The 25,310-nt window shown below is 45.2% G+C and overlaps 1 protein-coding gene across 1 annotated transcript in view; it reads right to left on the bottom strand.

Annotated features, from left to right (window-relative positions):
- Positions 1-25,310, bottom strand: part of MGAT4B (alpha-1,3-mannosyl-glycoprotein 4-beta-N-acetylglucosaminyltransferase B) — a 528,860-nt gene that overhangs the window by 215,219 nt on the left and 288,331 nt on the right. The window contains 1 exon segment of the mRNA XM_040440884.1: positions 16,533-16,579. Coding sequence (XP_040296818.1) covers positions 16,533-16,579 — 47 coding nt within the window.

Raw genomic sequence — 25,310 nt, 5'->3', positions numbered from 1 at the left:
GTGGTCATAGATGTTCTTATGGTGTCTCACGTTTATTGCAGCTATGGGTGTCCTGGGTGGTTTGTGTGCTGTGTCCTATTTATGTTGGTGTGGACATCAGCACTTGTGCACGGGTTCCAGTCAGTGTGTCTGTGGCAGGTAAGTGTGTTACTGGTTTCACTTACCTGCCATCTCTCTATAGCTGTATGTGTTCCCCTCTCCTTGCAGCCTGGCCTCAGATAGAGACTCCTGTTCCTCCATGACTGGGATGAACAGGTTGTCTCTCCCCTGCTCCTAAGTGAGGGATTACCAGGGCGACTTAGGGTTTCTAGGAATCCTGAGTATGAGTCGTCCTACCATCGGGGTCCGCTCATACGGTGAGGAGTCAGGAAGAGGATTAAGGACGCGGTAGGAGGTGACCTGCTCCCTTATTACTCCTTTTGGCCAGGCTGATCCCCTTTACCCTGTGACACCGCACGGTGGGGGGTTTCCCCCACTCCCCGTCGTGACACTATTGTGACTCCTAATGCTGTTCACACCCTCCTCACTCTGTGACTAGGCCACTATTGTGACTCCTCATGCTGTTGCCATCCTCATCACTCTGTGACTAGGCCACTATTCTGACCCCTAATGCTGTTCACACCCTCCTCACTCTGTGACTGGGCCACTATTGTGACTCCTAATGCTGTTCACACCCTTCCTCACTCTGTGACTAGGCCACTATTCTGACTCCTAATACTGTTCACACTCTCCTCACTCTGTGACTAGGCCACTATTCTGACTCCTAATACTGCTGTTCACACTCTCCTCACTCTGTGACTAGGCCACTATTCTGACTCCTAATGCTGTTCACACTCTCCTCACTCTGTGACTAGGCCACTATTCTGACTCCTAATACTGTTCACACTCTCCTCACTCGGTGATTGGGCCACTATTCTGACTCCTAATACTGTTCACACTCTCCTCACTCTGTGACTAGGCCACTATTCTGACTCCTAATGCTGTTCACACTCTCCTCACTCTGTGACTGGGCCACTATTCTGACTCCTAATACTGTTCACACTCTCCTCACTCTGTGACTAGGCCACTATTCTGACTCCTAATACTGTTCACACCCTCCTCACTCTGTGACTAGGCTACTATTCTGACTCATAATACTGCTGTTCACACTCTCCTCACTCTGTGACTGGGCCACTATTCTGACTCCTAATGCTGTTCACACTCTCCTCACTCTGTGACTAGGCCACTATTCTGACTCCTAATACTGTTCACACCCTCCTCACTCTGTGACTGGGCCACTATTGTGACTAGTAATGCTGTTCACACCCTCCTCACTCTGTGACTAGGCCACTATTCTGACTCCTAATACTGCTGTTCACACTCTCCTCACTCTGTGACTAGGCCACTATTCTGACTCCTAATGCTGTTCACACTCTCCTCACTCTGTGACTAGGCCACTATTCTGACTCCTAATACTGTTCACACCCTCCTCACTCTGTGACTAGGCCACTATTCTGACTCCTAATACTGTTCACACTCTCCTCACTCTGTGACTAGGCCACTATTCTGACTCCTAATACTGTTCACACTCTCCTCACTCGGTGATTGGGCCACTATTCTGACTCCTAATACTGTTCACACCCTCCTCACTCTGTGACTGGGCCACTATTGTGACTAGTAATGCTGTTCACACCCTCCTCACTCTGTGACTAGGCCACTATTCTGACTCCTAATACTGCTGTTCACACTCTCCTCACTCTGTGACTAGGCCACTATTCTGACTCCTAATGCTGTTCACACTCTCCTCACTCTGTGACTAGGCCACTATTCTGACTCCTAATGCTGTTCACACTCTCCTCACTCTGTGACTAGGCCACTATTCTGACTCCTAATACTGTTCACACTCTCCTCACTCTGTGACTAGGCCACTATTCTGACTCCTAATACTGTTCACACTCTCCTCACTCGGTGATTGGGCCACTATTCTGACTCCTAATACTGTTCACACTCTCCTCACTCTGTGACTAGGCCACTATTCTGACTCCTAATACTGTTCACACTCTCCTCACTCGGTGATTGGGCCACTATTCTGACTCCTAATACTGTTCACACCCTCCTCACTCTGTGACTGGGCCACTATTGTGACTAGTAATGCTGTTCACACCCTCCTCACTCTGTGACTAGGCCACTATTCTGACTCCTAATACTGCTGTTCACACTCTCCTCACTCTGTGACTAGGCCACTATTCTGACTCCTAATGCTGTTCACACTCTCCTCACTCTGTGACTAGGCCACTATTCTGACTCCTAATACTGTTCACACTCTCCTCACTCGGTGATTGGGCCACTATTCTGACTCCTAATACTGTTCACACCCTCCTCACTCTGTGACTAGGCCACTATTCTGACTCCTAATACTGTTCACACTCTCCTCACTCTGTGACTAGGCCACTATTCTGACTCCTAATGCTGTTCACACTCTCCTCACTCTGTGACTAGGCCACTATTCTGACTCCTAATACTGTTCACACTCTCCTCACTCGGTGATTGGGCCACTATTCTGACTCCTAATACTGTTCACACCCTCCTCACTCTGTGACTAGGCCACTATTCTGACTCCTAATACTGTTCACACTCTCCTCACTCTGTGACTAGGCCACTATTCTGACTCCTAATACTGTTCACACTCTCCTCACTCGGTGATTGGGCCACTATTCTGACTCCTAATACTGTTCACACCCTCCTCACTCTGTGACTGGGCCACTATTGTGACTAGTAATGCTGTTCACACCCTCCTCACTCTGTGACTAGGCCACTATTCTGACTCCTAATACTGCTGTTCACACTCTCCTCACTCTGTGACTAGGCCACTATTCTGACTCCTAATGCTGTTCACACTCTCCTCACTCTGTGACTAGGCCACTATTCTGACTCCTAATGCTGTTCACACTCTCCTCACTCTGTGACTAGGCCACTATTCTGACTCCTAATGCTGTTCACACTCTCCTCACTCTGTGACTAGGCCACTATTCTGACTCCTAATGCTGTTCACACTCTCCTCACTCTGTGACTAGGCCACTATTCTGACTCCTAATACTGTTCACACTCTCCTCACTCTGTGACTAGGCCACTATTCTGACTCCTAATACTGTTCACACTCTCCTCACTCGGTGATTGGGCCACTATTCTGACTCCTAATACTGTTCACACTCTCCTCACTCTGTGACTAGGCCACTATTCTGACTCCTAATACTGTTCACACTCTCCTCACTCGGTGATTGGGCCACTATTCTGACTCCTAATACTGTTCACACTCTCCTCACTCTGTGACTAGGCCACTATTCTGACTCCTAATACTGCTGTTCACACCCTCCTCACTCTGTGACTAGGCCACTATTCTGACTCCTAATACTGTTCACACTCTCCTCACTCGGTGATGGGGCCACTATTGTGACTCCTAATGCTGTTCACACCCTCCTCACTCAGTGATTGTGCCACTATTGTGACTGTTCATGCTGTTGCCACCCCCACCAATCTGTTTTGGGGCCACCAATGTCCCTGTTTGGCCTTGTTGACCTCACTGTTTATTTTACCATTCTTCTGATCTGAAAAAACTAAAAAAGCACAGTAACTGTTTCACTACCAGAAAGGACTAGCTATGCATGTTGCGGCAATGCACAGTGATGTACATCGAGATACATTCTCGCTGCTGTTTAACTGCAGGCCGATATATTACAGATGAAGCAGAGCTAAACTTGATTGTTAATGTGTTAAGTAAAAAAAATGTCACAGAAATGTCACAATAAGTAACTCTTTTTAATGTATTTCAATAGCTTTTGTCAAAATATGGCACGAGATAACACTCTGACATGTGTCATCAGAGCTATCAGAGTCAATTTTAACTCAGCTACATCTGTACCTGATTTAACGTGCTTCGTGACAAATTAATTCGACACAAAGCAAATTTGGCGAAGCGTCTGAATCGAATTTTTCAAACTTTGCTCATGTCTACTTATGAGGATGCTCAGTGGCAACCTAACGCCTACTAAACTTCTTTTAAATATCCAAAGCTTAAAGTGCATATAGAGCTGACATGATGATTAATGGCAGCAATAACTAAATCATTCAAAGGGTTATTAGGCCTCCAAATGCAGTGAGTAAGTGAGTGAAGCGAAAATCATTTTACATCATGACTGCAAGCCTTTATTAGATCCAGGGCAAGTTGATATGTAATGGAAGAAAGATTATGGACAAATGTCATGGAGGTTTCCTTTTGGAGAGACACACAAAGAACTACTGCTTACAGCACATCAGACAGTTGTACTTAATGTACATCTGAAATATTCTTAAAGAGGTAGTGCATGCTGTGTGCATCCACTAAATAACCTTCCAAAACCACACTCTAAGTGTTAAAATACTGTATGTGCAAATACCCTGTTCAAAAGAATGTAAGGGAGCACTTAAATCACACACCTCGATGAAAAAAAAAGTCTTTGCTGATGCAAATTGTGTAATACATTAAGAACAAAATAATGTACTGCATCAACAGTCAATGGATACCAAAATCATCAACCAACTGGATTCCAAATCACCACGAAAATTAAAGTAAAAGTGGCACATCCAACAGAGCTGAACCCGGACATGTCCCCATTTTCACCCAGACAGCCCCCCTGATATGAGCATTTCATGCTCCGATGCTCTCCTTTCCCTGTGCTGAATCGTGCAGGAAAAGACATTTTCTGGAGATCCGGTGACGCACTGGGCTCTCCATGAGGAAAGCTAGGCTAATGGAAGGGCTTTAGCGCTGCCCTAGCCTGTAAAACGCCTAAGGCAGCAATAAAGCCTGCCCATCAGAGCCGGTGACGTCAACGAACACACTGCTGGGCGGAAGCAGTAATAATATAAACAAAAAAGCCCTTGTCCTCGCGATCCAGCGCAGGGCAAGGGAGAGCATCAGAGCATGAAATGCTCCGATGCTCATATCAGTGGGTTTCCGGAAGGGTGAAAATGGGGTTCTGTCCAGGTTCAGCTCTGAATCTGGACAACCCCTTTAAGTCTTGGAAAACCCCAATAACCTTTTTGCTGCCTGGGATGTTTTGACATTTTGCACCTCTGGTAACCAGGACAATTTTAGCAGTTTTGACATGCACAAATAAAATCTAAATTATCAAATAAAAAAAATCATACTGACCCCTCCATACCCATATATTTTTATTATACCCCCAGCACATTGTCAAAATGAAAAGTTGATATTAGTAAGTGAAAGTGTGACTTAAAGGGATTGGGTCACTTCAGCAAGTGGCATTTATTATGTAGAGAAAATTAATACAAGACACTAATGTATTGTTATTATCGATATTGCTTCCTTCTCTGGCTAGATTCATTTTTCCATCACATTATACACTGCTCGTTTCCATGGTTACGACCACCCTGCAATCCAGCAATATTGGCCGTGCTTGCACACTATAGGAAAAAGTGCCGACCTGTGGGAGCGCAGATAGGCTGGTGCTTTTTTTTCTACAGTGTGCAAGCATGGCCACCTCTGCTGAACTGCAGAGTGGCCATAACCATGGAAACAAGTAGTGTATAATGTGATGGAAAAATAAATCCAGCCAATAAAGGAAGGAAGCAATATGGACAATAATACATTAGTAAGTGGCTTGTATTAACTTTCTCTACATAATAAATGCTTAATAAATTAACTTTCTCTACATAAATAAATTTGCTGAAGTGACACAACCCCTTGAAGCTGAAAGTTATATGGACCACACCACCTCAAAATGAAATTTCAACATGTGCAGAGCTCATACATACAACTTACACAGAAAACAGCTGCTATGTTACCAAAATGTATGTTTTTTGAGACTGCAGAGCATACCGTGTATAAAATTATAACCTAGTAATTACTATGCATAGCTACCTATATCAGAGTCCTTACACAAATAAAATATAGTCTGCAAAAAACTATAAGATGTGTTCATAAATACATACCACACATGTCTACATTCAATGATACATGTTTCTTTTTTAATTTTTTTTAGATTTTTTACTTTTCCGTGTCACAATCTACATTTAAAAAAATCCTAAATTCCTGCAGTCTGTGCACTGTTCTGTAAAGAACATCTTACAGCCGTCATCTCATTATTAACACAGGCAGGATTACAAAAGATAAAACTTCTATATAGATAATACAGGATCGCAACTGGTGATGGCCACTGCTCACCAACTCCTCTTCCATGCTAATTTACCTCTACACAGGTTACAGAGCATGTCTAGAAAACTTTCCCATATATGTCAATAAGTCCTCTCCAGAATATTGTGTCCATGTCCCATGTGATGGAAAGTACACTGCTCAAAAAAATAAAGGGAACACTTAAACAACACAATGTAACTCCAAGTCAATCACACTTCTGTGAAATCAAACTGTCCACTTAGGAAGCAACACTGAGTGACAATCAATTTCACATGCTGTTGTGCAAATGGGATAGACAACAGGTGGAAATTACAGGCAATTAGCAAGACACTCCCAATAAAGAAGTGGTTCTGCAGGTGGTGAACACAGACCACTTCTCAGTTCCTATGCTTCCTGGCTGATGTTTTGGTCACTTTTGAATGCTGGCGGTGCTTTCACTCTAGTGGTAGCATGAGACGGAGTCTACAACCCACACAAGTGGCTCGGGTAGTGCAGCTTATCCAGGATGGCACATTAATGCGAGCTGTGGCAAGAAGGTTTGCTGTGTCTGTCAGCGTAGTGTCCAGAGCATGGAGGCACTACCAGGAGACAGGCCAGTACATCAGGAGACGTGGAAGAGGCCGTAGGAGGGCAACAACCCAGCAGCAGGACCGCTACCTCCGCCTTTGTGCAAGGAGGAACAGGAGGAGCACTGCCAGAGTCCTGCAAAATGACCTCCAGCAGGCCACAAATGTGCATGTGTCTGCTCAAACGGTCAGAAACAGACTCCATGAGGGTGATATGAGGACCCGACGTCCACAGGTGGGGGTTGTGCTTACAGCCCAACACCGTGCAGGACGTTTGGCATTTGCCAGAGAACACCAAGATTGGCAAATTCGCCACTGGCGCCCTGTGCTCTTCACAGATGAAAGCAGGTTCACATTGAGCACATGTGACAGACGTGACAGAGTCTGGAGACGTCGTGGAGAACGTTCTGCTGCCTGCAACATCCTCCAGCATGACCGGTTTGGCATTGGGTCAGTAATGGTGTGGGGTGGCATTTCTTTGGAGGGCCGCACAGCCCTCCATGTGCTCGCCAGAGGTAGCCTGACTGCCATTAGGTACCGAGATGAGATCCTCAGACCCCTTGTGAGACCATATGCTGGTGCGGTTGGCCCTGGGTTCCTCCTAATGCAAGACAATGCTAGACCTCATGTGGCTGGAGTGTGTCAGCAGTTCCTGCAAGACGAAGGCATTGATGCTATGGACTGGCCCGCCCGTTCCCCAGACCTGAATCCAATTGAGCACATCTGGGATATCATGTCTCGCTCTATCCACCAACGTCACGTTGCACCACAGACTGTCCAGGAGTTGGCAGATGCTTTAGTCCAGGTCTGGGAGGAGACCCCTCAGGAGACCGTCCGCCACCTCATCAGGAGCATGCACAGGCGTTGTAGGGAGGTCATACAGGCACGTGGAGGCCACACACACTACTGAGCCTCATTTTGACTTGTTTTAAGGACATTACATCAAAGTTGGATCAGCCTGTAGTGTGTTTTTCCACTTTAATTTTGAGTGTGACTCCAATTCCAGACCTCCATGGGTTGAAAAATTTAATTTCCATTTTTTTTATTTTTGTGTGATTTTGTTGTCAGCACATTCAACTATGTAAAGAACAAAGTATTTCAGAAGAATATTTAATTAATTCAGATCTAGGATGTGTTATTTTTGTGTTCCCTTTATTTTTTTGAGCAGTGTATATAAAGCTCCTGAGCTGCATGCAGGCTGATGCTTTCCAATCACATACAGTACCTCCCAACTGTCCTGGATCTTAAAGGACAGTCCCAGATCCTGCAGCTGTCCTGTGGACCTGAGATGACTGAGGTATTTCCCAATTTTAAAAAAAAATAATAATAATTCCCTCCCTTCCTAAAATATACCTTTTATTAGATACCTTAAAATATATCTTCCAAAAAAAAAATCAAGAAAAAAAACCCTATAAATAGTACGAAAATAGATATTCAAATTGTTATTGAAACCGTCATATAATACATCAAATATAGAGTCAAAAACTCAGGCAGATAACTCAAGAGGTGGGACAATAAATGCCCTTCCTACTCACGCTTTGATGACACAGGATAAGGTGGAAGGTGAGATTAATGTGTCCTTCTTGTGTAGGGTTCACAACACTAAATATGTCCCAATTCTCCTTCACAGTCCAGGTGTATGAGAATAACATTAATATCCCTAATCTTTCCCTGGAACTCTCCCTGCCTACAGGCAGAACACCCGCCCCGAAAGGGGCGACCCCACCTCTCGGTGGCTAAACCCTTTATAGCCCCTGCCTTTGCCCTTAAAGTAATCGTTATTCCGAAAACAAAAAAATATATTTGATGAAATAATAAGTCCAAAACAAAAAGATGTTAATAAAGAAAGGTCCCTATTATTAACATCTTTTTGTTTTGGACTTATTATTTCATCAAATATATTTTTGGTTTTGGGAATAACGATCACTTTAAGGGCAAGGGCAGGGGCTATAAAGGGTTTAGCCACCGAGAGGTGGAGTCGCTCCTTTCAGGGCGGGTGTTCTGCCTGTAGGCAGGGAGAGTTCCAGGAAAAGATTAGGGATATTAATGGACTGTGAAGGAGAATTGGGACATATTTGGTGTCGTGAACCCTACACAATCAGGACACATAAATCCCACCTTCCACCTTATCCTGTGTCAATAAAGCGTGAGTAGGAAGGACATTTATTGTCCCACCTCTTGAATAATCTGCCTGAGATTTTTGACTTTATATTTGATGTATTATATGGAGGTTTCAATAATCATTTGAATATCTATTTTCGTACTATTTATAGTTTTATTTTTTTTGGAAGATATATTTTAAGGTGTCTAGTAAAAGGTATATTTTAGGAAAGGAGGGAATTATTTTTTGTTTTTCAGGATGTATTACTCCTGATGAATATCCAATACTTGTGTTCTTTTGATTTCCCGATTCTAACTTTATCTGCATCCTGAGGACTCAGAAACAGACAAATGCGATGGTGAAGCAGGGAGCCATCAGCACCCTGCTCCACACTTCCCCAGCATGTGTGTTGCTCAGCTCAGCAGACGTGATGACATCACTGCATCGCGCTTGCTGTAGGGATAGCTTGATGTGCTCTGTTCATCATGGGAATGGGGCGAAGTTATTGTTACTTTAAAAAAAAATGTATTAATTCAACAGGTGCTTCTCTACTGTGAGGGGGCATTAAGAGGGCAGTGTTATGGTAAGGGAGGGACTAAGTGGGGATTTTCCTGTGACGGGGGACTGTGAGGGCATTTTACTGTGAATGGGGAACTAAGGGAGCATTACTACAGTGAAGGGGATACTAAGGGAGAATAACTTCTGTACCACTCTTTAAATGCTTATGATTAGGGATGAGCGAACCCGAACTGTATAGTTTGGGTTCGTACCGAATTTTGCGGTGTCCGTGACACGGACCCGAACATTTTCGTAAAAGTCCGGGTTCGGGTTCGGTGTTCGGCGCTTTCTTGGCGCTTTTTGAAAGGCTGCAAAGCAGCCATTCAACAAGCGTCATACTACTTGCCCCAAGAGGCCATCACAGCCTTGCCTACTATTGGCATGGCTGTGATTGGCCAGTGCAGCATGTGACCCAGCCTCTATATAAGCTTGGGTCACGTAGCGCTGCACGTCACTCTGCTGATTCAAGCATAGGGAGAGGTTGCAGCTGCGACGTTAGGGCGAGATTAGGCAGATTAACTCCTCCAAAAGACTTCATTCTGTGATCGATCTGCAGCTGTGGATCATTGAAGTGCTATTATTGACTTGCTCACTTTTTTGAGGCTGCCCAGAGCGTTTTTAGATCACTTTTTTTCTGGGGTGATCGGCGGCCATTTTGTGACTTGTGGTGCGCCAGCACGAGCTATCACCAAGTGTATTTAACCATCGATAGTGTGGTTATTTTGTGCTATATCCTACATCAGCTGCAGGCTGAGCCTGTGTCACCGAAGTGCATTTAACCATCAACAGTCTGGTTATTTTTTGGCCATATACTACATCAGCTGCAGGCTGAGCCTGTGTCACCCAAGTGCATTTAACCATCAACAGTGTGGTTATTTTTTAGCCATATATTACATCAGGGGCAAGTTGAGCCTGTCACCCAGCGCCTAAAAAATAGACCTGACATTTCTATTCAACCAAATCTGCACAGTTTTAGCTGGTCAAGTTATTTGTAGTGACCGTCAAAGCAGACTTTTTGTTCTGGGTTGAAAAAGCATTCCCAAATTTGCCATTCTGAAAATAACTAGTTTGTGGTATTTGATGCCTACTTGAAATCTATCCCAAAAAGAAAATCTTACATTGAAGTTATTGATAGTGTCATTCAGAAAAACCTAAGACACACGCTAGCGTGCTGATAGAAGTGTCATTCTGTGATTAAACCTATAACTGTCACACAGCGCAAAAAAAAACAGGTCTCACATCTCTATTCAACCAAATCTGCACAGTTTTAGCTGGTCAAGTTATTTGTAGTGACCGTCAAAGCAGACTTTTTGTTCTGGGTTGAAAAAGCATTCCCAAATTTGCCATTCTGAAAATAACTAGTTTGTGGTATTTCAGGCCTACTTGAAATCTATCCCAAAAAGAAAATCTTACATTGAAGTTATTGATAGTGTCATTCAGAAAAACCTAAGACACACGCTAGCGTGCTGATAGAAGTGTCATTCTGTGATTAAACCTATAACTGTCACACAGCGCAAAAAAAAACAGGTCTCACATCTCTATTCAACCAAATCTGCACAGTTTTAGCTGGTCAAGTTATTTGTAGTGACCGTCAAAGCAGACTTTTTGTTCTGGGTTGAAAAAGCATTCCCAAATTTGCCATTCTCAAAATTGTGGTGAACGGGAACAATGAGGAAAACATCTAATAAGGGACGCGGACGTGGACATGGTCGTGGTGGTGTTAGTGGACCCTCTGGTGCTGGGAGAGGACGTGGCCGTTCTGCCACAGCCACACGTCCTAGTGAACCAACTACCTCAGGTCCCAGTAGCCAGCAGAATTTACAGCGATATTTGGTGGGGCCCAATGCCGTTCTAAGGATGGTAAGGCCTGAGCAGGTACAGGCATTAGTCAATTGGGTGGCTGACAGTGGATCCAGCACGTTCACATTATCTCCCACCCAGTCTTCTGCAGAAAGCGCACAGATGGCGCATGCAAACCAAGCCCATCGGTCTGTCACATCACCCCCATGCATATCAGGGAAACTGTCTGAGCCTCAAGTTATGCAGCAGTCTCTTATGCTGTTTGAAGACTCTGCTGCCAGGGTTTCCCAAGGGCATCCACCTAGCCCTTCCCCAGGGGTGGAAGAGATAGAATGCACTAACGCACAACCACTTATTTTTCCTGATGATGAGGACATGGGAATACCACCTCAGCACGTCTCTGATGATGACGAAACACAGGTGCCAACTGCTGCGTCTTTCTGCAGTGTGCAGACTGAACAGGAGGTCAGGGATCAAGACAGGGTGGAAGACGATGCAGGGGACGATGAGGTCCTAGACCCCACATGGAATGAAGGTCGTGCCACTGACTTTCACAGTTCGGAGGAAGAGGCAGTAGTGAGACCGAGCCAACAGCGTAGCAAAAGAGGGAGCAGTGGGCAAAATCAGAACACCCGCCGCCAAGAAACTCTGCCTGCTACTGACCGCCGCCATCTGGGACCGAGCACCCCAAAGGCAGCTTCAAGGAGTTCCCTGGCATGGCACTTCTTCAAACAATGTGCTGACGACAAGACCCGAGTGGTTTGCACGCTGTGCCATCAGAGCCTGAAGCAAAGCATTAACGTTCTGAACCTTAGCACAACCTGCATGACCAGGCACCTGCATGCAAAGCATGAACTGCAGTGGAGTAAACACCTTAAAAACACGGAAGTCACTCAGGCTCCCCCTGCTACCTCTTCTGCTGCTGCCGCCTCGGCCTCTTCTGCTGCTGCCGCCGCCTCGGCCTCTTCTGCTGCTGCTGCTGCCGCCGCCGCCTCGGCCTCTTCTGCTGCTGCTGCTGCCGCCGCCTCGGCCTCTTCCTCCGCCTTCCTCCGCCCAGCAAACATGGGATGTACCACCAACACCACCACCTGCGTCACCAAGCATCTCAACCATGTCACACGGCAGCGTTCAGCTCTCCATCTCACAAACATTTGAGAGAAAGCGTAAATTCTCACCTAGCCACCCTCGATCCCTGGCCCTGAATGCCAGCATTTCTAAACTACTGGCCTATGAAATGCTGTCATTTAGGCTGGTGGACACACACAGCTTCAAACAGCTCATGTCACTTGCTGTCCCACAGTATGTTGTTCCCAGCCGCCACTACTTCTCCAAGAGAGCCGTGCCTTTCCTGCACAAACAAGTGTCCGATAAAATCAAGTGTGCACTGCGCAACGCCATCTGTGGCAAGGTCCACCTAACCACAGATACGTGGACCAGTAAGCACGGCCAGGGACGCTATATCTCTCTAACTGCACACTGGGTAAATGTAGTGGCAGCTGGGCCCCAGGCGGAGAGCTATTTGGCGCACGTCCTTCCGCCGCCAAGGATCGCAGGGCAACATCCTTTGCCTCCTGTCTCCTCCTCCTACTCAGCTTCCTCCTCCTCTTCTTCCACCTGCTCATCCAGTCAGCCACACACCTTCACCACCAACTTCAGCACAGCACGGGGTAAACGTCAGCAGGCCATTCTGAAACTCATATGTTTGGGGGACAGGCCCCACACCGCACAGGAGTTGTGGCGGGGTATAGAACAACAGACCGACGAGTGGTTGCTGCCGGTGAGCCTCAAGCCCGGCCTGGTGGTGCGATAATGGGCGAAATCTCGTTGCAGCTCTGGGACTAGCCGGTTTGACGCACATCCCTTGCCTGGCGCATGTGCTGAATTTGGTGGTGCAGAAGTTCATTTGCAACTACCCCGACATGTCAGAGCTGCTGCATAAAGTGCGGGCCGTCTGTTCGCGCTTCCGGCGTTCACACCCTGCCGCTGCTCGCCTGTCTGCGCTACAGCGTAACTTCGGCCTTCCCGCTCACCGCCTCATATGCGACGTGCCCACCAGGTGGAACTCCACCTTGCATATGCTGGACAGACTGTGCGAGCAGCAGCAGGCCATAGTGGAGTTTCAGCTGCAGCACGCACGGGTCAGTCGCACTGCGGATCAGACCCACTTCACCACCAATGACTGGGCCTCCATGCGAGACCTGTGTGCCCTGTTGCGCTGTTTCGAGTACTCCACCAACATGGCCAGTGGCGATGACGCCGTTATCAGCGTTACAATACCACTTCTATGTCTCCTTGAGAAAACACTTAGGGCGATGATGGAAGAGGAGGTGGCCCAGGAGGAAGAGGAGGAAGAGGGGTCATTTTTAGCACTTTCAGGCCAGTCGCTTCGAAGTGACTCAGAGGGAGGTTTTTTGCAACACCAGAGGCCAGGTACAAATGTGGCCAGACAGGGCCCACTACTGGAGGACGAAGATGAGGAGGAGGTGGAGGAGGATGAGGATGAAGCATGTTCACAGCGGGGTGGCACCCAAAGCAGCTCGGGCCCATCACTGGTGCGTGGCTGGGGGGAAACACAGGACAATGACGATACGCCTCCCACAGAGGACAGCTTGTCCTTACCTTTGGGCAGCCTGGCACACATGAGCGACTACATGCTGCAGTGCCTGCGCAACGACAGCAGAGTTGCCCACATTTTAACGTGTGCGGACTACTGGGTTGCCACCCTGCTGGATCCCCGGTACAAAGACAATGTGCCCACCTTACTTCCTACACTGGAGCGTGATAGGAAGATGCGCGAGTACAAGCGCACGTTGGTAGACGCGCTACTGAGAGCATTCCCAAATGTCACAGGGGAACCAGTGGAAGCCCAAGGCGAAGGCAGAGGAGGAGCAAGAGGTCGCCAACGCAGCTGTGTCACGCCCAGCTCCTCTGAGGGCAGGGTTAGCATGGCAGAGATGTGGAAAAGTTTTGTCAACACGCCACAGCTAAGTGCACCACCACCTGATACGGAACGTGTTAGCAGGAGGCAACATTTCACTAACATGGTGGAACAGTACCTGTGCACACCCCTCCACGTACTGACTGATGGTTCGGCCCCATTCAACTTCTGGGTCTCCAAATTGTCCACGTGGCCAGAGCTAGCCTTTTATGCCTTGGAGGTGCTGGCCTGCCCGGCGGCCAGCGTTTTGTCTGAACGTGTATTCAGCACGGCAGGGGGCGTCATTACAGACAAACGCAGCCGCCTGTCTACAGCCAATGTGGACAAGCTGACGTTCATAAAAATGAACCAGGCATGGATCCCACAGGACCTGTCCATCCCTTGTGCAGATTAGATATTAACTACCTCCCCTTAACAATATATTATTCTACTCCAGGGCACTTCCTCATTCAATACTATTTTTAATTTCATTTTACCATTATATTGCGGGGCAACCCAAAGTTGAATGAACCTCTCCTCTGTCTGGGTGCCGGGGCCTAAATGTGTGACAGTGGCCTGTTCCAGTGGTGGGTGACGTGAAGCCTGATTCTCTGCTATGACATGAATACAGATTCTGCACTGACATAAGGCCAGATTCTCTGTTACGGGACCGCTCTCCTCTGCCTGGGTGCCTGGGCCTAAATGTGTGACAGTGGCCTGTTCCAGTGGTGGCTGACGTGATGCCTGATTCTCTGCTATGACATGAAGACAGATTCTGCGCTGACATAAGGCCAGATTCTCTGTTACGGTACCTCTCTCCTCTGCCTGGGTGCCTGGGGCTAAATGTGTGACAGTGGCCTGTTCCAGTGGTGGGTGACGTGAAGCCTGATTCTCTGCTATGACATGAATACAGATTCTGCGCTGACATAAGGCCAGATTCTCTGTTACGGGACCGCTCTCCTCTGCCTGGGTGCCTGGGCCTAAATGTGTGACAGTGGCCTGTTCCAGTGGTGGCTGACGTGAAGCCTGATTCTCTGCTATGACATGAAGACAGATTCTGCGCTGACATAAGGTCAGATTCTCTGTTACGGGACCGCTCTCCTCTGTCTGGGTGCCGGGGCCTAAATGTGTGACAGTGGCCTGTTCCAGTGGTGGGTGACGTGATGCCTGATTCTCTGCTATGACATGAAGACAGATTCTGCACTGACATAAGGCCAGATTCTCTGTTACGGGACCGCTCTCCTCTGTCTGGGTGCCGGGGCCTAAATGTGTGACAGTGGCCTGTTCCAGTGGTGGGTGACGTGAAGCCTGATTCTCTGCTATGACATGAAGACAAATTCTGCGCTGACATAAGGCCAGATTCTCTGTTACGGGACCGCTCTCCTCTGTCTGGGTGCCGGGGCCTAAATGTGTGACAGTGGCCTGTTCCAGTGGTAGGTGACGTGAAGCCTGATTCTCTGCTATGACATGAAGACTGATTCTGCGCTGACATGAAGCCAGATTCTCTGCTATGGCATGAAGAGACTGATTCTCTGCTGACATGAAGCCAGATTCTTTGCTATGGCATGAAGAGACTGATTCTCTGCTGACGTGAAGCCAGATTCTCTGCTATGGGACCTCTGTCCAATTGATATTGGTTCATTTTTATTTTTTTAATTTTAATTTTAATTCATTTCCCTATCCACATTTGTTTGCAGGGGATTTACCTACATGTTGCTGCCTTTTGCAGCCCTCTAGCTCTTTCCTGGGCTGTTTTACAGCCTTTTTAGTGCCCAAAAGTTCGGGTCCCCATTGACTTCAATGGGGTTCGGGTTCGGGACGAAGTTCGGATCGGGTTCGGATCCCGAACCCGAACATTTCCGGGAAGTTCGGCCGAACTTCTCGAACCCGAACATCCAGGTGTTCGCTCAACTCTACTTATGATCAAACATGATGTTTCAGAACTTTCTGAACGTTCTTGTCTATCCATTATTTTTCCCCCAGTGCAAATACTCAATTTACCACCTGCTAAAAATGATATTGTTAACGCTCTCCAATAGGTTTTGTCTAGTAAAATGCTTTATGAAGCAGGTCCAAATTTCTTCATCCAGTCCATTCAGACAACTTTTACTTCAAATAGACTTTTAAAAGCAGTGCACAAAATGCTTAAATTAAAATGACGGAGTTGTGTCAAGATTTCTCATACATATTCCCGCTAGCTGTACTAACATTTCAAGGGCACTACAAAGAAATATCTGTGCTCATAAAAATGTGAAATAATGGTTCACCTATTCACATGCCGAAGTCCTGTAGACTATTATTATATTTAGCATTCTGGATGTGTGTTGATTAGAAATGAGCAATTTCCTAAAATGGAAATCAATGCAACAATGGAGCATCACATAAAAATTCAAAATAAAAAAAAAGAAGAAAACTTACAGGCTTTTTATGTTGTCAGCCACTGTGGTCGCATACTGTGCATCGGTCTGCAACAAAATAAAAAACAAAAATTTTAACATTTACATTAAAAGTATCACTTGTTATTGAATACTTATGTTGTTAATGTACATCTTTTAAGTTTCTGACCAATTTCTGTCAAGCTGTCCTCAGCTGATCATTTTTGGACAGTCTAGGGAGAATCCATGGATGACACATGGTGAGATGTCTCCCAGATTTATTTAACAGGGTTGTCCACTTTGGTGAATCTCGTTCACCGAAAATAAGCTGATCACAGAGAGTCCTGCTGCTGGGACCCCCCAGTTCCAGTCCCCATAAACTGTACTTTGCAAAGGAACCTTTTAGCGAGTCTTCAATTTTACTTTTCTTGTAGAAAAGTAAAGTCTCGGGTCTCACTATTCAGGAGTTTGAGAACAAAACATCTAAAGGCCAGACACACACAAGCGAGTTCAATACAAAGAACTTGCAGCGAGTATTAGTCTGAGGTCCCGTTCTGACCTCCCCTCCTCTGACAAGACTGCATTATAATCATTTATAATGCTTGGTGACCCTGAGAGTCCTGCAATCTACTGAATTACACGGACATAATTCTGTCAGTGTAATACAATAGATTACAGGACTCTCAGGTTTATTACACTGCCTCATAAATCACTACAATGCTGGAGGTTAGAACGAGACCTCACACTGACACATGCTATGATTTCCTCTCCTTGAACTCAAACGTGTACGTCTGGCCTAACAGTGACCAGAAAACATGCTTTAAAAATGAAGTAGTAGGACAAAAGAGTCTTATGGTCATGCCAATATGCCAAGCAGCTATCTATACACAGTTATAGAGGGAAGGCTGTCAATCACTGATAGGACCGACTCCTTGACTTCAAAGTCCCGAATGAGCAGGTATTTAAATTAATAAAATACAACTTATACTGAATCTTTTGTCACAAAGCTATACATCAATCTGCTCCTTCTTCTCTATAAGATGCTGCCTGCAGCTCACACATCATGTTCAACGCGATAGGTTTTCTTTAAAAGAGTTGTCTCACCTCATCATGTCCCATTTATTATGTGCATAATGGTATTTTAAGTCACTTACTAATGTTTATCAATTATCAATAATGTTTCTGGTACCCATCACCTTCCATTTTCCATCCTTTTAGACACTGCTTGCCTCTAGCGGTTACGGCCACAGCTGCAATGCAGCAGTGGTGGCTGCACCTGCATACTACAACTGAAACAGCTGGCCTTTCTGGTGGCCAGTAATCGTAGGAGAGCGTGCGCTCAGGAGTGGGCGCATGCGCATTATCTTCTGTCCACAGCTTTGTATTTCTTCTTGCCTTAGTTCCTGCACCTGGCCACCTTGTTCCTTCTATAGAACAGCTCCAAGACAAGCGCTACAGCCTTGGAACTGTTCTATACAGCTATGCCACCAAAAAATAAAGTATCACAGGTTCGGGGCTTGTAATACAGATCGCAACTGCCTGTTGTCATCTTGTGAAAGATGATTGTAGAAAAGCTTCAGGTCTGTGTCGAGGCTACTAATGTAGGACCGCGGGAGAGCACATGCACAGGCAAGGGGCAGGATTACATACTCCCAGCACTGCTTGCATGTGCCATCAGTCAAGGGAATATGCCCCACCTCCCTCCAGCTCAGAAACAGCACCCAGGGACCGGCAGGGAAGTGATCAAAGCAGTAACATAGTAACATAGTACATAAGGCCGAAAAAAGACATTTGTCCATCCAGTTCGGCCTGTTATCCTGCAAGTTGATCCAGAGGAAGGCAAAAAAAAAAAAACCTGTGTGAGGTAGAAGCCAAGCGACAACCCCTTTAAGAGGCATCTCAGGACACAGCCAAAGGCCCATGCACCGTCAGCGCACCCCTTCATTGAAGCAAATGTTTCAGAACTTTCAACACCTACTGAACCAATGAATACTACACTAAAGCTTCATGTACACAAATTCTTTGTGACACAAAAAATGACATGAATTCATGCATTTTTTGTGTTTTATTGTGGTATTTTTTTCTTCAAGCAGGTTTGACGTGCTTTTTTCAGGCGTTTTGCTTTCCCTATAAGTCTATAGAAAAATGCAATTTAAAAAAATGCCACTAGCCCAAGAAAAGGTAACACAGGTGAAAAGTCGGCAACTCCATGTTTGTACTGCGTTTCAGATTAACCATGGACTTACAGCTAACATCTGGAGGTTGCCCCACCATTAAAAGCTTGTAAAAAATATGCTGCAAAAAATTCTAAAGTAAGTCAATATGCCAGAAAAAAAGATGTAAATCCACCCTGAAAGTGGATAAATTTTACAGCTATGTAAGAGATTAATCTCTTCGGCTTGAGTAGAAAAGTTGGCTTTTGCAATTCTATATTTTTGAACTCTGGCAAACAGTGAGTCTTAAATTGAGAGATACCCATCAATCATACACAGTGTCTGCCAGGAGCTGGAAAACAATATTCTTCTTCGGAAAAGAAAAAAAAAAGCGGAAATAAATATGAATGCCAACAAAGCACTTGACACATATTGCTAAAGACAGAAAAGAAAATGCCTCCTGTTCCAACTTGAGCAAAAGCAATGTCTCAGAAGCAGAGGAGAATTTACTGCCCTCTGATAGGGGAATGCCCAGAATCCTTCAGCCCTATGATGTGTTTGTACAGCTAGATTTACAAAGGGAAAATACAGAAAAGCTGCCATTAATCATGAAGCGGCAGCTACATGGGGATGTTGTTTGTTTCTGCTACCTTAGAAGTTCTACATCTTTGGAGAAGCAGTTCAAACACTGAGGCATTAACCTCGCATTAACAGGATGCTGCAAAAACCCTCAAACTGCACAGATTATAATGCTATTTAGCAGGACATAGCCCAACAACGAAAAGTCTTTTAGGACACATTCTTTTCAATGCTCTACAAAAACACAAGATCACGATAAATTACTTTAGGCATATTGCTGTAGGAAGAATGGAATACACAGCAAAGTCTGTGCGGTTAATTGGCTTTCAAAAGAACCAATTATGACCAGAAACAAGATGCAAAGGGAAAAGGACAAGCTGCAGTACCAGGCACAGCCACTAGTAAGGACAGCACTGAGCCTATGTACAGCAGACTCTTCATTGTGCTGATCTGTGGGAGCCTCGTAAGTTGGAATACCCCCGGATCACCTAAAAATAGGTTGCCTATATTAGGGTAAATCCACAATTGACTGTGACTGTCCATTTATCTGACTGGGGAGGCAAAAATTCATGTGTACCCCGCAGAAACAACCCCATTTACATGAAACAGCATTTAGGTGGCAGAATATGACGTGTGAATATGCCCTTATGGTCCCAAAGAACCCTTCTAGCAGTGCTTCCCATCCAAAGTTCTGTGGACCCCAAAGGTCCATGTTGTGCAAAGATGCTAGTCACAGGGTAGACAATACATACTGAACTGAGCTATTTAATATTGTCTGACTGTAGCGCGGCATAGAGCCCTACTACACCTGAGGAAATGTAGTCTGGAATCTACAAATGCACAATATGACATGGGTAAGCATGCAGAAGTTTATCAAATGTAATAGTATACTATTACAATAGAGATCCGTACATAGCCCTAAACATAACCATGGCAATCTGCATTAAAACGCCCACTGTTTCAGAAAACAACAGAAATAACATTTATATAAGTCTTTATATTTCATGACAAAACTGATTTAATTTAACAAAGATTTAGACTCTCTTAAACTGTGAATTTTCCACTAATGACATTAAAAGGGGTTCTCTGTTTTGCCCAATTACTACTAATTAGAAGAGTCTTTTGACAAAAAGCTGATCCCACTGCTGGGATCCATAGTGACTGGCTGTAATCTGTTGGGAAAAGTGTGAGTGAGACAGTAAGTGTTCATTTTCCCTGCAATGCCCCCATAGGATAAATCACAGTTCTGATCAATAAGGATATCAGAGGTCCAGGTCAATCATCAGTGTTGTTTTGTTCTATATAAAGTCACAGAGCACCATCACCAGTGTAAAACGTAACCTTTAATGGTGTTAATTAAAAATACTCCAAAAAGTGCCAATAAAATATCTTATTCAATTAGGCTGGGCATACTGAGGAATAGAAAGATACCTGACCCTCAAGCCTGCCCTATAGGCTAATGTTCCTGCCTGCAAAAATTGAATGGCTGCCCTGATAGGAACCTCCTAATCACCCTATATGGCTCTGACAAGGAATAGAAAATGCCCTCATAGGAGAAAGTAAAGAATACACAGTGCCCATTCTAGTCAATGCTTGTTTATGTAATGCAGGACAGGACATGTCCTCCACAGTTAGATACAATCTCTGTAACTGTTCTCCACTCTGGTCAAGAGATGAGGATGCTAAACTGAAGACCACAATATTAAAGAGGACCTTTCACCACTCCAGACATGCCTGTTTTAATAGCTCCATGCATTCCCCATGTAATAACAATTCTGGAGCATCTATTCTTATGGCTCTATGTTTTGCCATTCCTTTATTATTTCTACTAGAAGTTATGAATGAATTGCTAGCAGTCTGCAGTAAGGGTACAGAGGGGAGGTAACCATTTGGGGGTGTGTACCTGCACAGTCTGAAAATGGCAGCACTGATTGGATAGAGTGAGTCTGTGCAGGGACACACCCCCTACTGGTTACCTCCCCTCTGTACCCTTACTGCAGACTGCTAGCAATTCATTCATAACTTCTTGTAGACAGGTCCTCTTTAACTACTTGTGGACCATCAGACGATCTAACACATAGGTCCCTCTATTACTCTGCAAGTATGTTTCTGAATATGCATGCCAAATCTGCAGGTACACACAGATCAGGCCCCCCAAAGAGAAGGCAGAAACTTTATTACCATCCCTGCCTTCCCGATTGGTATATACATGGCACTCAATAAGCACTGTGTATAGAGTTCAGGAAGTGGTCATGACCCAGACAGAGATCAGCTATGCAGTGAAACCCCACAGTCTGTTACCCCTGTAATTAGGGAGAATATGTCATCTTCAGTTAAAGAGGAAAACAGCAACAAAAAAATGTAACTTAAAAATTTCCCCCAAAGGTATTGTATGACCTTTATATAGATTTAGATTAGTATAGATCGGAGAGAATAGCAAGCAAGGTACTCGTAAAGTAAACCAAGAACACAACATCAGGCTTGCCAACTGTACGTAAATTTGTGGACAGTCAGTAAAAATATGTGTGTCAGTACTGGGGGTACTATTCAGGTTATTATGATTGTAAGTATCATGCACATCATATGTAGGAGTCGTCCCAGAAGATTGGAAATTAGCAAATGTTGTGCCCATTCACAAGAAAGGCAGTAGGGAGGAATCGGGCAACTATAGGCCAGTAAGCCTGACATCAATAGTGGGGAAATTAATGGAAACCATACTTAAGGAGAGGATTGTGGAACATCTAAAATCCCATGGATTCAAAGATGAAAAACAGCATGGATTTACTTCAGGGAGATCATGTCAAACTAATCTTATTGATTTTTTTGATTGGCTGACTAAAATAATAGATGGAGGAGGTGCAGTAGACATCGCTTATCTAGACTTCAGTAAGGCTTTTGATACTGTCCCACACAGAAGGCTTATCAATAAATTGCAGTCTTTGGGCTTGGACCCATATTGTTGAATGGATTAGGCAGTGGCTGAGGGACAGGCAACAGAGGGTTGTAGTCAATGGAGTATATTCAGACCAAGGTCTTGTTACCAGTGGGGTGCCTCAGGGATCTGTTCTGGGACCCATATTGTTTAATATCTTTATCAGCGAAATTGCAGAAGGCCTCGATGGTAAGGTGTGTCTTTTTGCTGATGACACAAAGATTTGTAACAGGGTTGATGTTCTTCGAGGAATACACCAAATGGAAAAGGATTTAGGAAAACTAAAGGAATGGTCAAAAATCTGGCAACTAAAATTTTATCTTGATAAGTGCAAGATAATGCCCCTGGGGCGTAAAAACCCAAGAGCAGAATATAAAATCAGTGATACAGTCTTAACCTCAGTATCTGAGGAAAGGGATTTAGGGGTCATTATTTCAGAAGACTTAAAGGTAGGCAGACAATGTCATAGAGCAGCAGGAAATGCTAGCAGAATGCTTGGGTGTATAGGGAGAGGAATTACCAGTAGAAAGAGGGAGGTGCTCATGCCGCTCTACAGAGCACTAGTGATACCGCATTTGGAGTATTGTGCTCAGTACTGGAGACCATATCTCCAGAAGGATATTGATACTTTGGAGACAGTTCAGAGAAGAGCTACTAAATTAGTACATGGATTGCAGGATAAAACTTACCAGGAAAGATTAAAGGACCTAAACATGTATAGCTTGGAAGAAAGACGAGACAGAGGGGATATGATAGAAACTTTTAAATACATAAAGGGAATCAACAAGGTAAAAGAGGAGAGAATATTTAAAAGAAGAAAAACTGCTACAAGAGGACATAGTTTTAAATTAGAGGGGCAAAGGTTTAAAAGTAATATCAGGAAGTATTACTTTACTGAGAGAGAGGTGGATGCATGGAATAGCCTTCCTGCAGAAGTGGTAGCTGCAAATACAGTGGAGGAGTTTAAGCATGCATTGGATAGGCATAAGGCCATCCTTCATATAAGATAGGGCCAGGGGCAATCCATAGTACTCAGTATATTGGGCAGACTAGATGGGCCAAATGGTTCTTATCTGCCGACACATTCTATGTTTCTATGTACAGTTCACAGTAAATGATGAATATGAGTATAGCTCAGAATAGTAATATGAATGTATCACGTATTATCTCTATCAGTCAGTATGGTTTTCCATTTTGTCTGTAAGTAATGTTGGTTGTCCATGAGTTTGGAAAACTTTTCCAGAAAAAAAAAAAATCAGGTTGGCATAGACGGATGACACAGTAGTTAAGAGTAAATAGTATGCAACAAGCCCAGAGGTACTGTTTTGAAGGGGGCAGAAGGGGAAATATTACCACTACGGGTTTCGGAGGTGCTATTTATGTGCCAATATTTTTGGGGGGTAATTGTAGTTGTGGCAAACCTATTTTTGGAATACAGTATTTAGGAGCACTATGCAGCACAGTAGGTGCAGTAATAGGGACTGATGAGCCAGTTACAAGCACAGAGTTGGGGGTATCAGCAGGATGGGGAGTCTATAGATGGAAGAAGTTGAAAAGGTGGACTGGGCCAGATGAAAAAAACAAGAAAAAGGAAATACTCATTTCAGTACACATGCATCAACTTTCACCAAGAGACCCACACTACTGTAATCCACTTCAATCAGGAAAAAGATGAGGGCTTTGGATAAAGGGCCAAAATGAATGATATTCAGCTGTGTGTGTTATCTATATTTATACACTGAATTTGGACCACAGATGTACCTTGAAGCTTCTGCAATATTCATGACAGTGACCCTCATCTACTTCTGCACCCTCTATAACTACTCCTCTGATTTGGACACTTGGGCAACATATGATGGTACTCAGGGGCGTACATAGAAGTCATTGGGGCCCATAGCAAGAATCTGAATTGGGCCCCCTAACTCCGCCCACTACCCACCCCTGGCCCATCCCACCCCTCCCTATTATGCAAATGCAATTGAGGCTCAAAAATATAGGAGCCTCACTAATATTCCAAGGTTCAACACCAAAGCGCCCACTGAGAAGGGGGGAATATGCTTATTAAAATATAACTTTTAATTTGATATGCAGTTAAAACACACCACTAAGATGCATCGACATAACAAACATAAAAAGGGGGTCCAAGCCTAGTACCCCAATGCTGGTAGGGAAATAAAGAAAATCTGCTCCACCTGTGAGGGTGCAAGCAGTCTTACCAGACCAAACAGGCTACTAGGATCGACACGGAGGGACTATCCGCTTGAATTTGGTATACGTCAGATTGGAGGTTGGCCTGTGGGGGCGTGGTGTCTGTAGAGGCGATTTGGAGCTGTGCCCTATCTGACCCTATAAAAAGGGGAAGGGGACTGTTGGGACTGTTTCCATTCTGCCTATCTATACAGAGAACCCGCCCCGAAAAAGGGCGAACCCGTCCGGATACCTGTCCCTATCCAGGACCTGATCCCTAGTGCTGAAAAATAACAAATATTGCCAGTTACAATTCCTTCAGACCTCCCTGGATGCAGTGGGGCCGTGCTGGGGAGCGGGGTGCTGGGGAGCAGGGTAAGTATTACCTGTATGCGGTGCCCGGACATTCTGGGCACTTAGTATGCATAAACACCCCCCTTACACACATACACACTTCAAGGTGACTGAGTGAGGATAGGATGCTGGGCACATACTGTCCTCTATATGAGCAATTCATCAGCAAACAGAGTTCATGGGGAGGGGGGTCCTCTATGAGCCTTATATACACAACAATGTGTCCCCCTACCACGTAGGAACTCTGCTTGCTGCTGCCCTCTGTTTTTCTCACTATCAAGAATGCCCCCATGAACTTTTTTTTTTACTTACTGCTCAGACTGTGGGTGGCTGTTGCTGGGCTGGCAGCAGTGTATTCAGTGACCGTTCCCTGGTTCGGTGGGTGGCTGATGAGGCAGGCGGGCAGTGTGATACACTGGCCAATCAGCTTTGCACTGGAAAATGCTGATTGGCCAGTTGCGGGCCCAGCAGACAGAAGAGAGAGCACTATGCTGCCTGGAGCCTGGATGTTACTGGTCAGACATCAGTGTGTGCTGTGCAATATGGGAGGAGGACCCTGAGCATAGGGGAAGCAGAGCCCGGGACGGAAGACAAGTGGGTGGGCCCCCTCAATTCT

This window comes from Bufo bufo, chromosome 1 (genome assembly GCF_905171765.1).
Source record: "Bufo bufo chromosome 1, aBufBuf1.1, whole genome shotgun sequence".
Lineage (NCBI taxonomy): Eukaryota > Metazoa > Chordata > Amphibia > Anura > Bufonidae > Bufo > Bufo bufo.
This window is presented reverse-complemented; position numbering and strand designations above follow the sequence as displayed.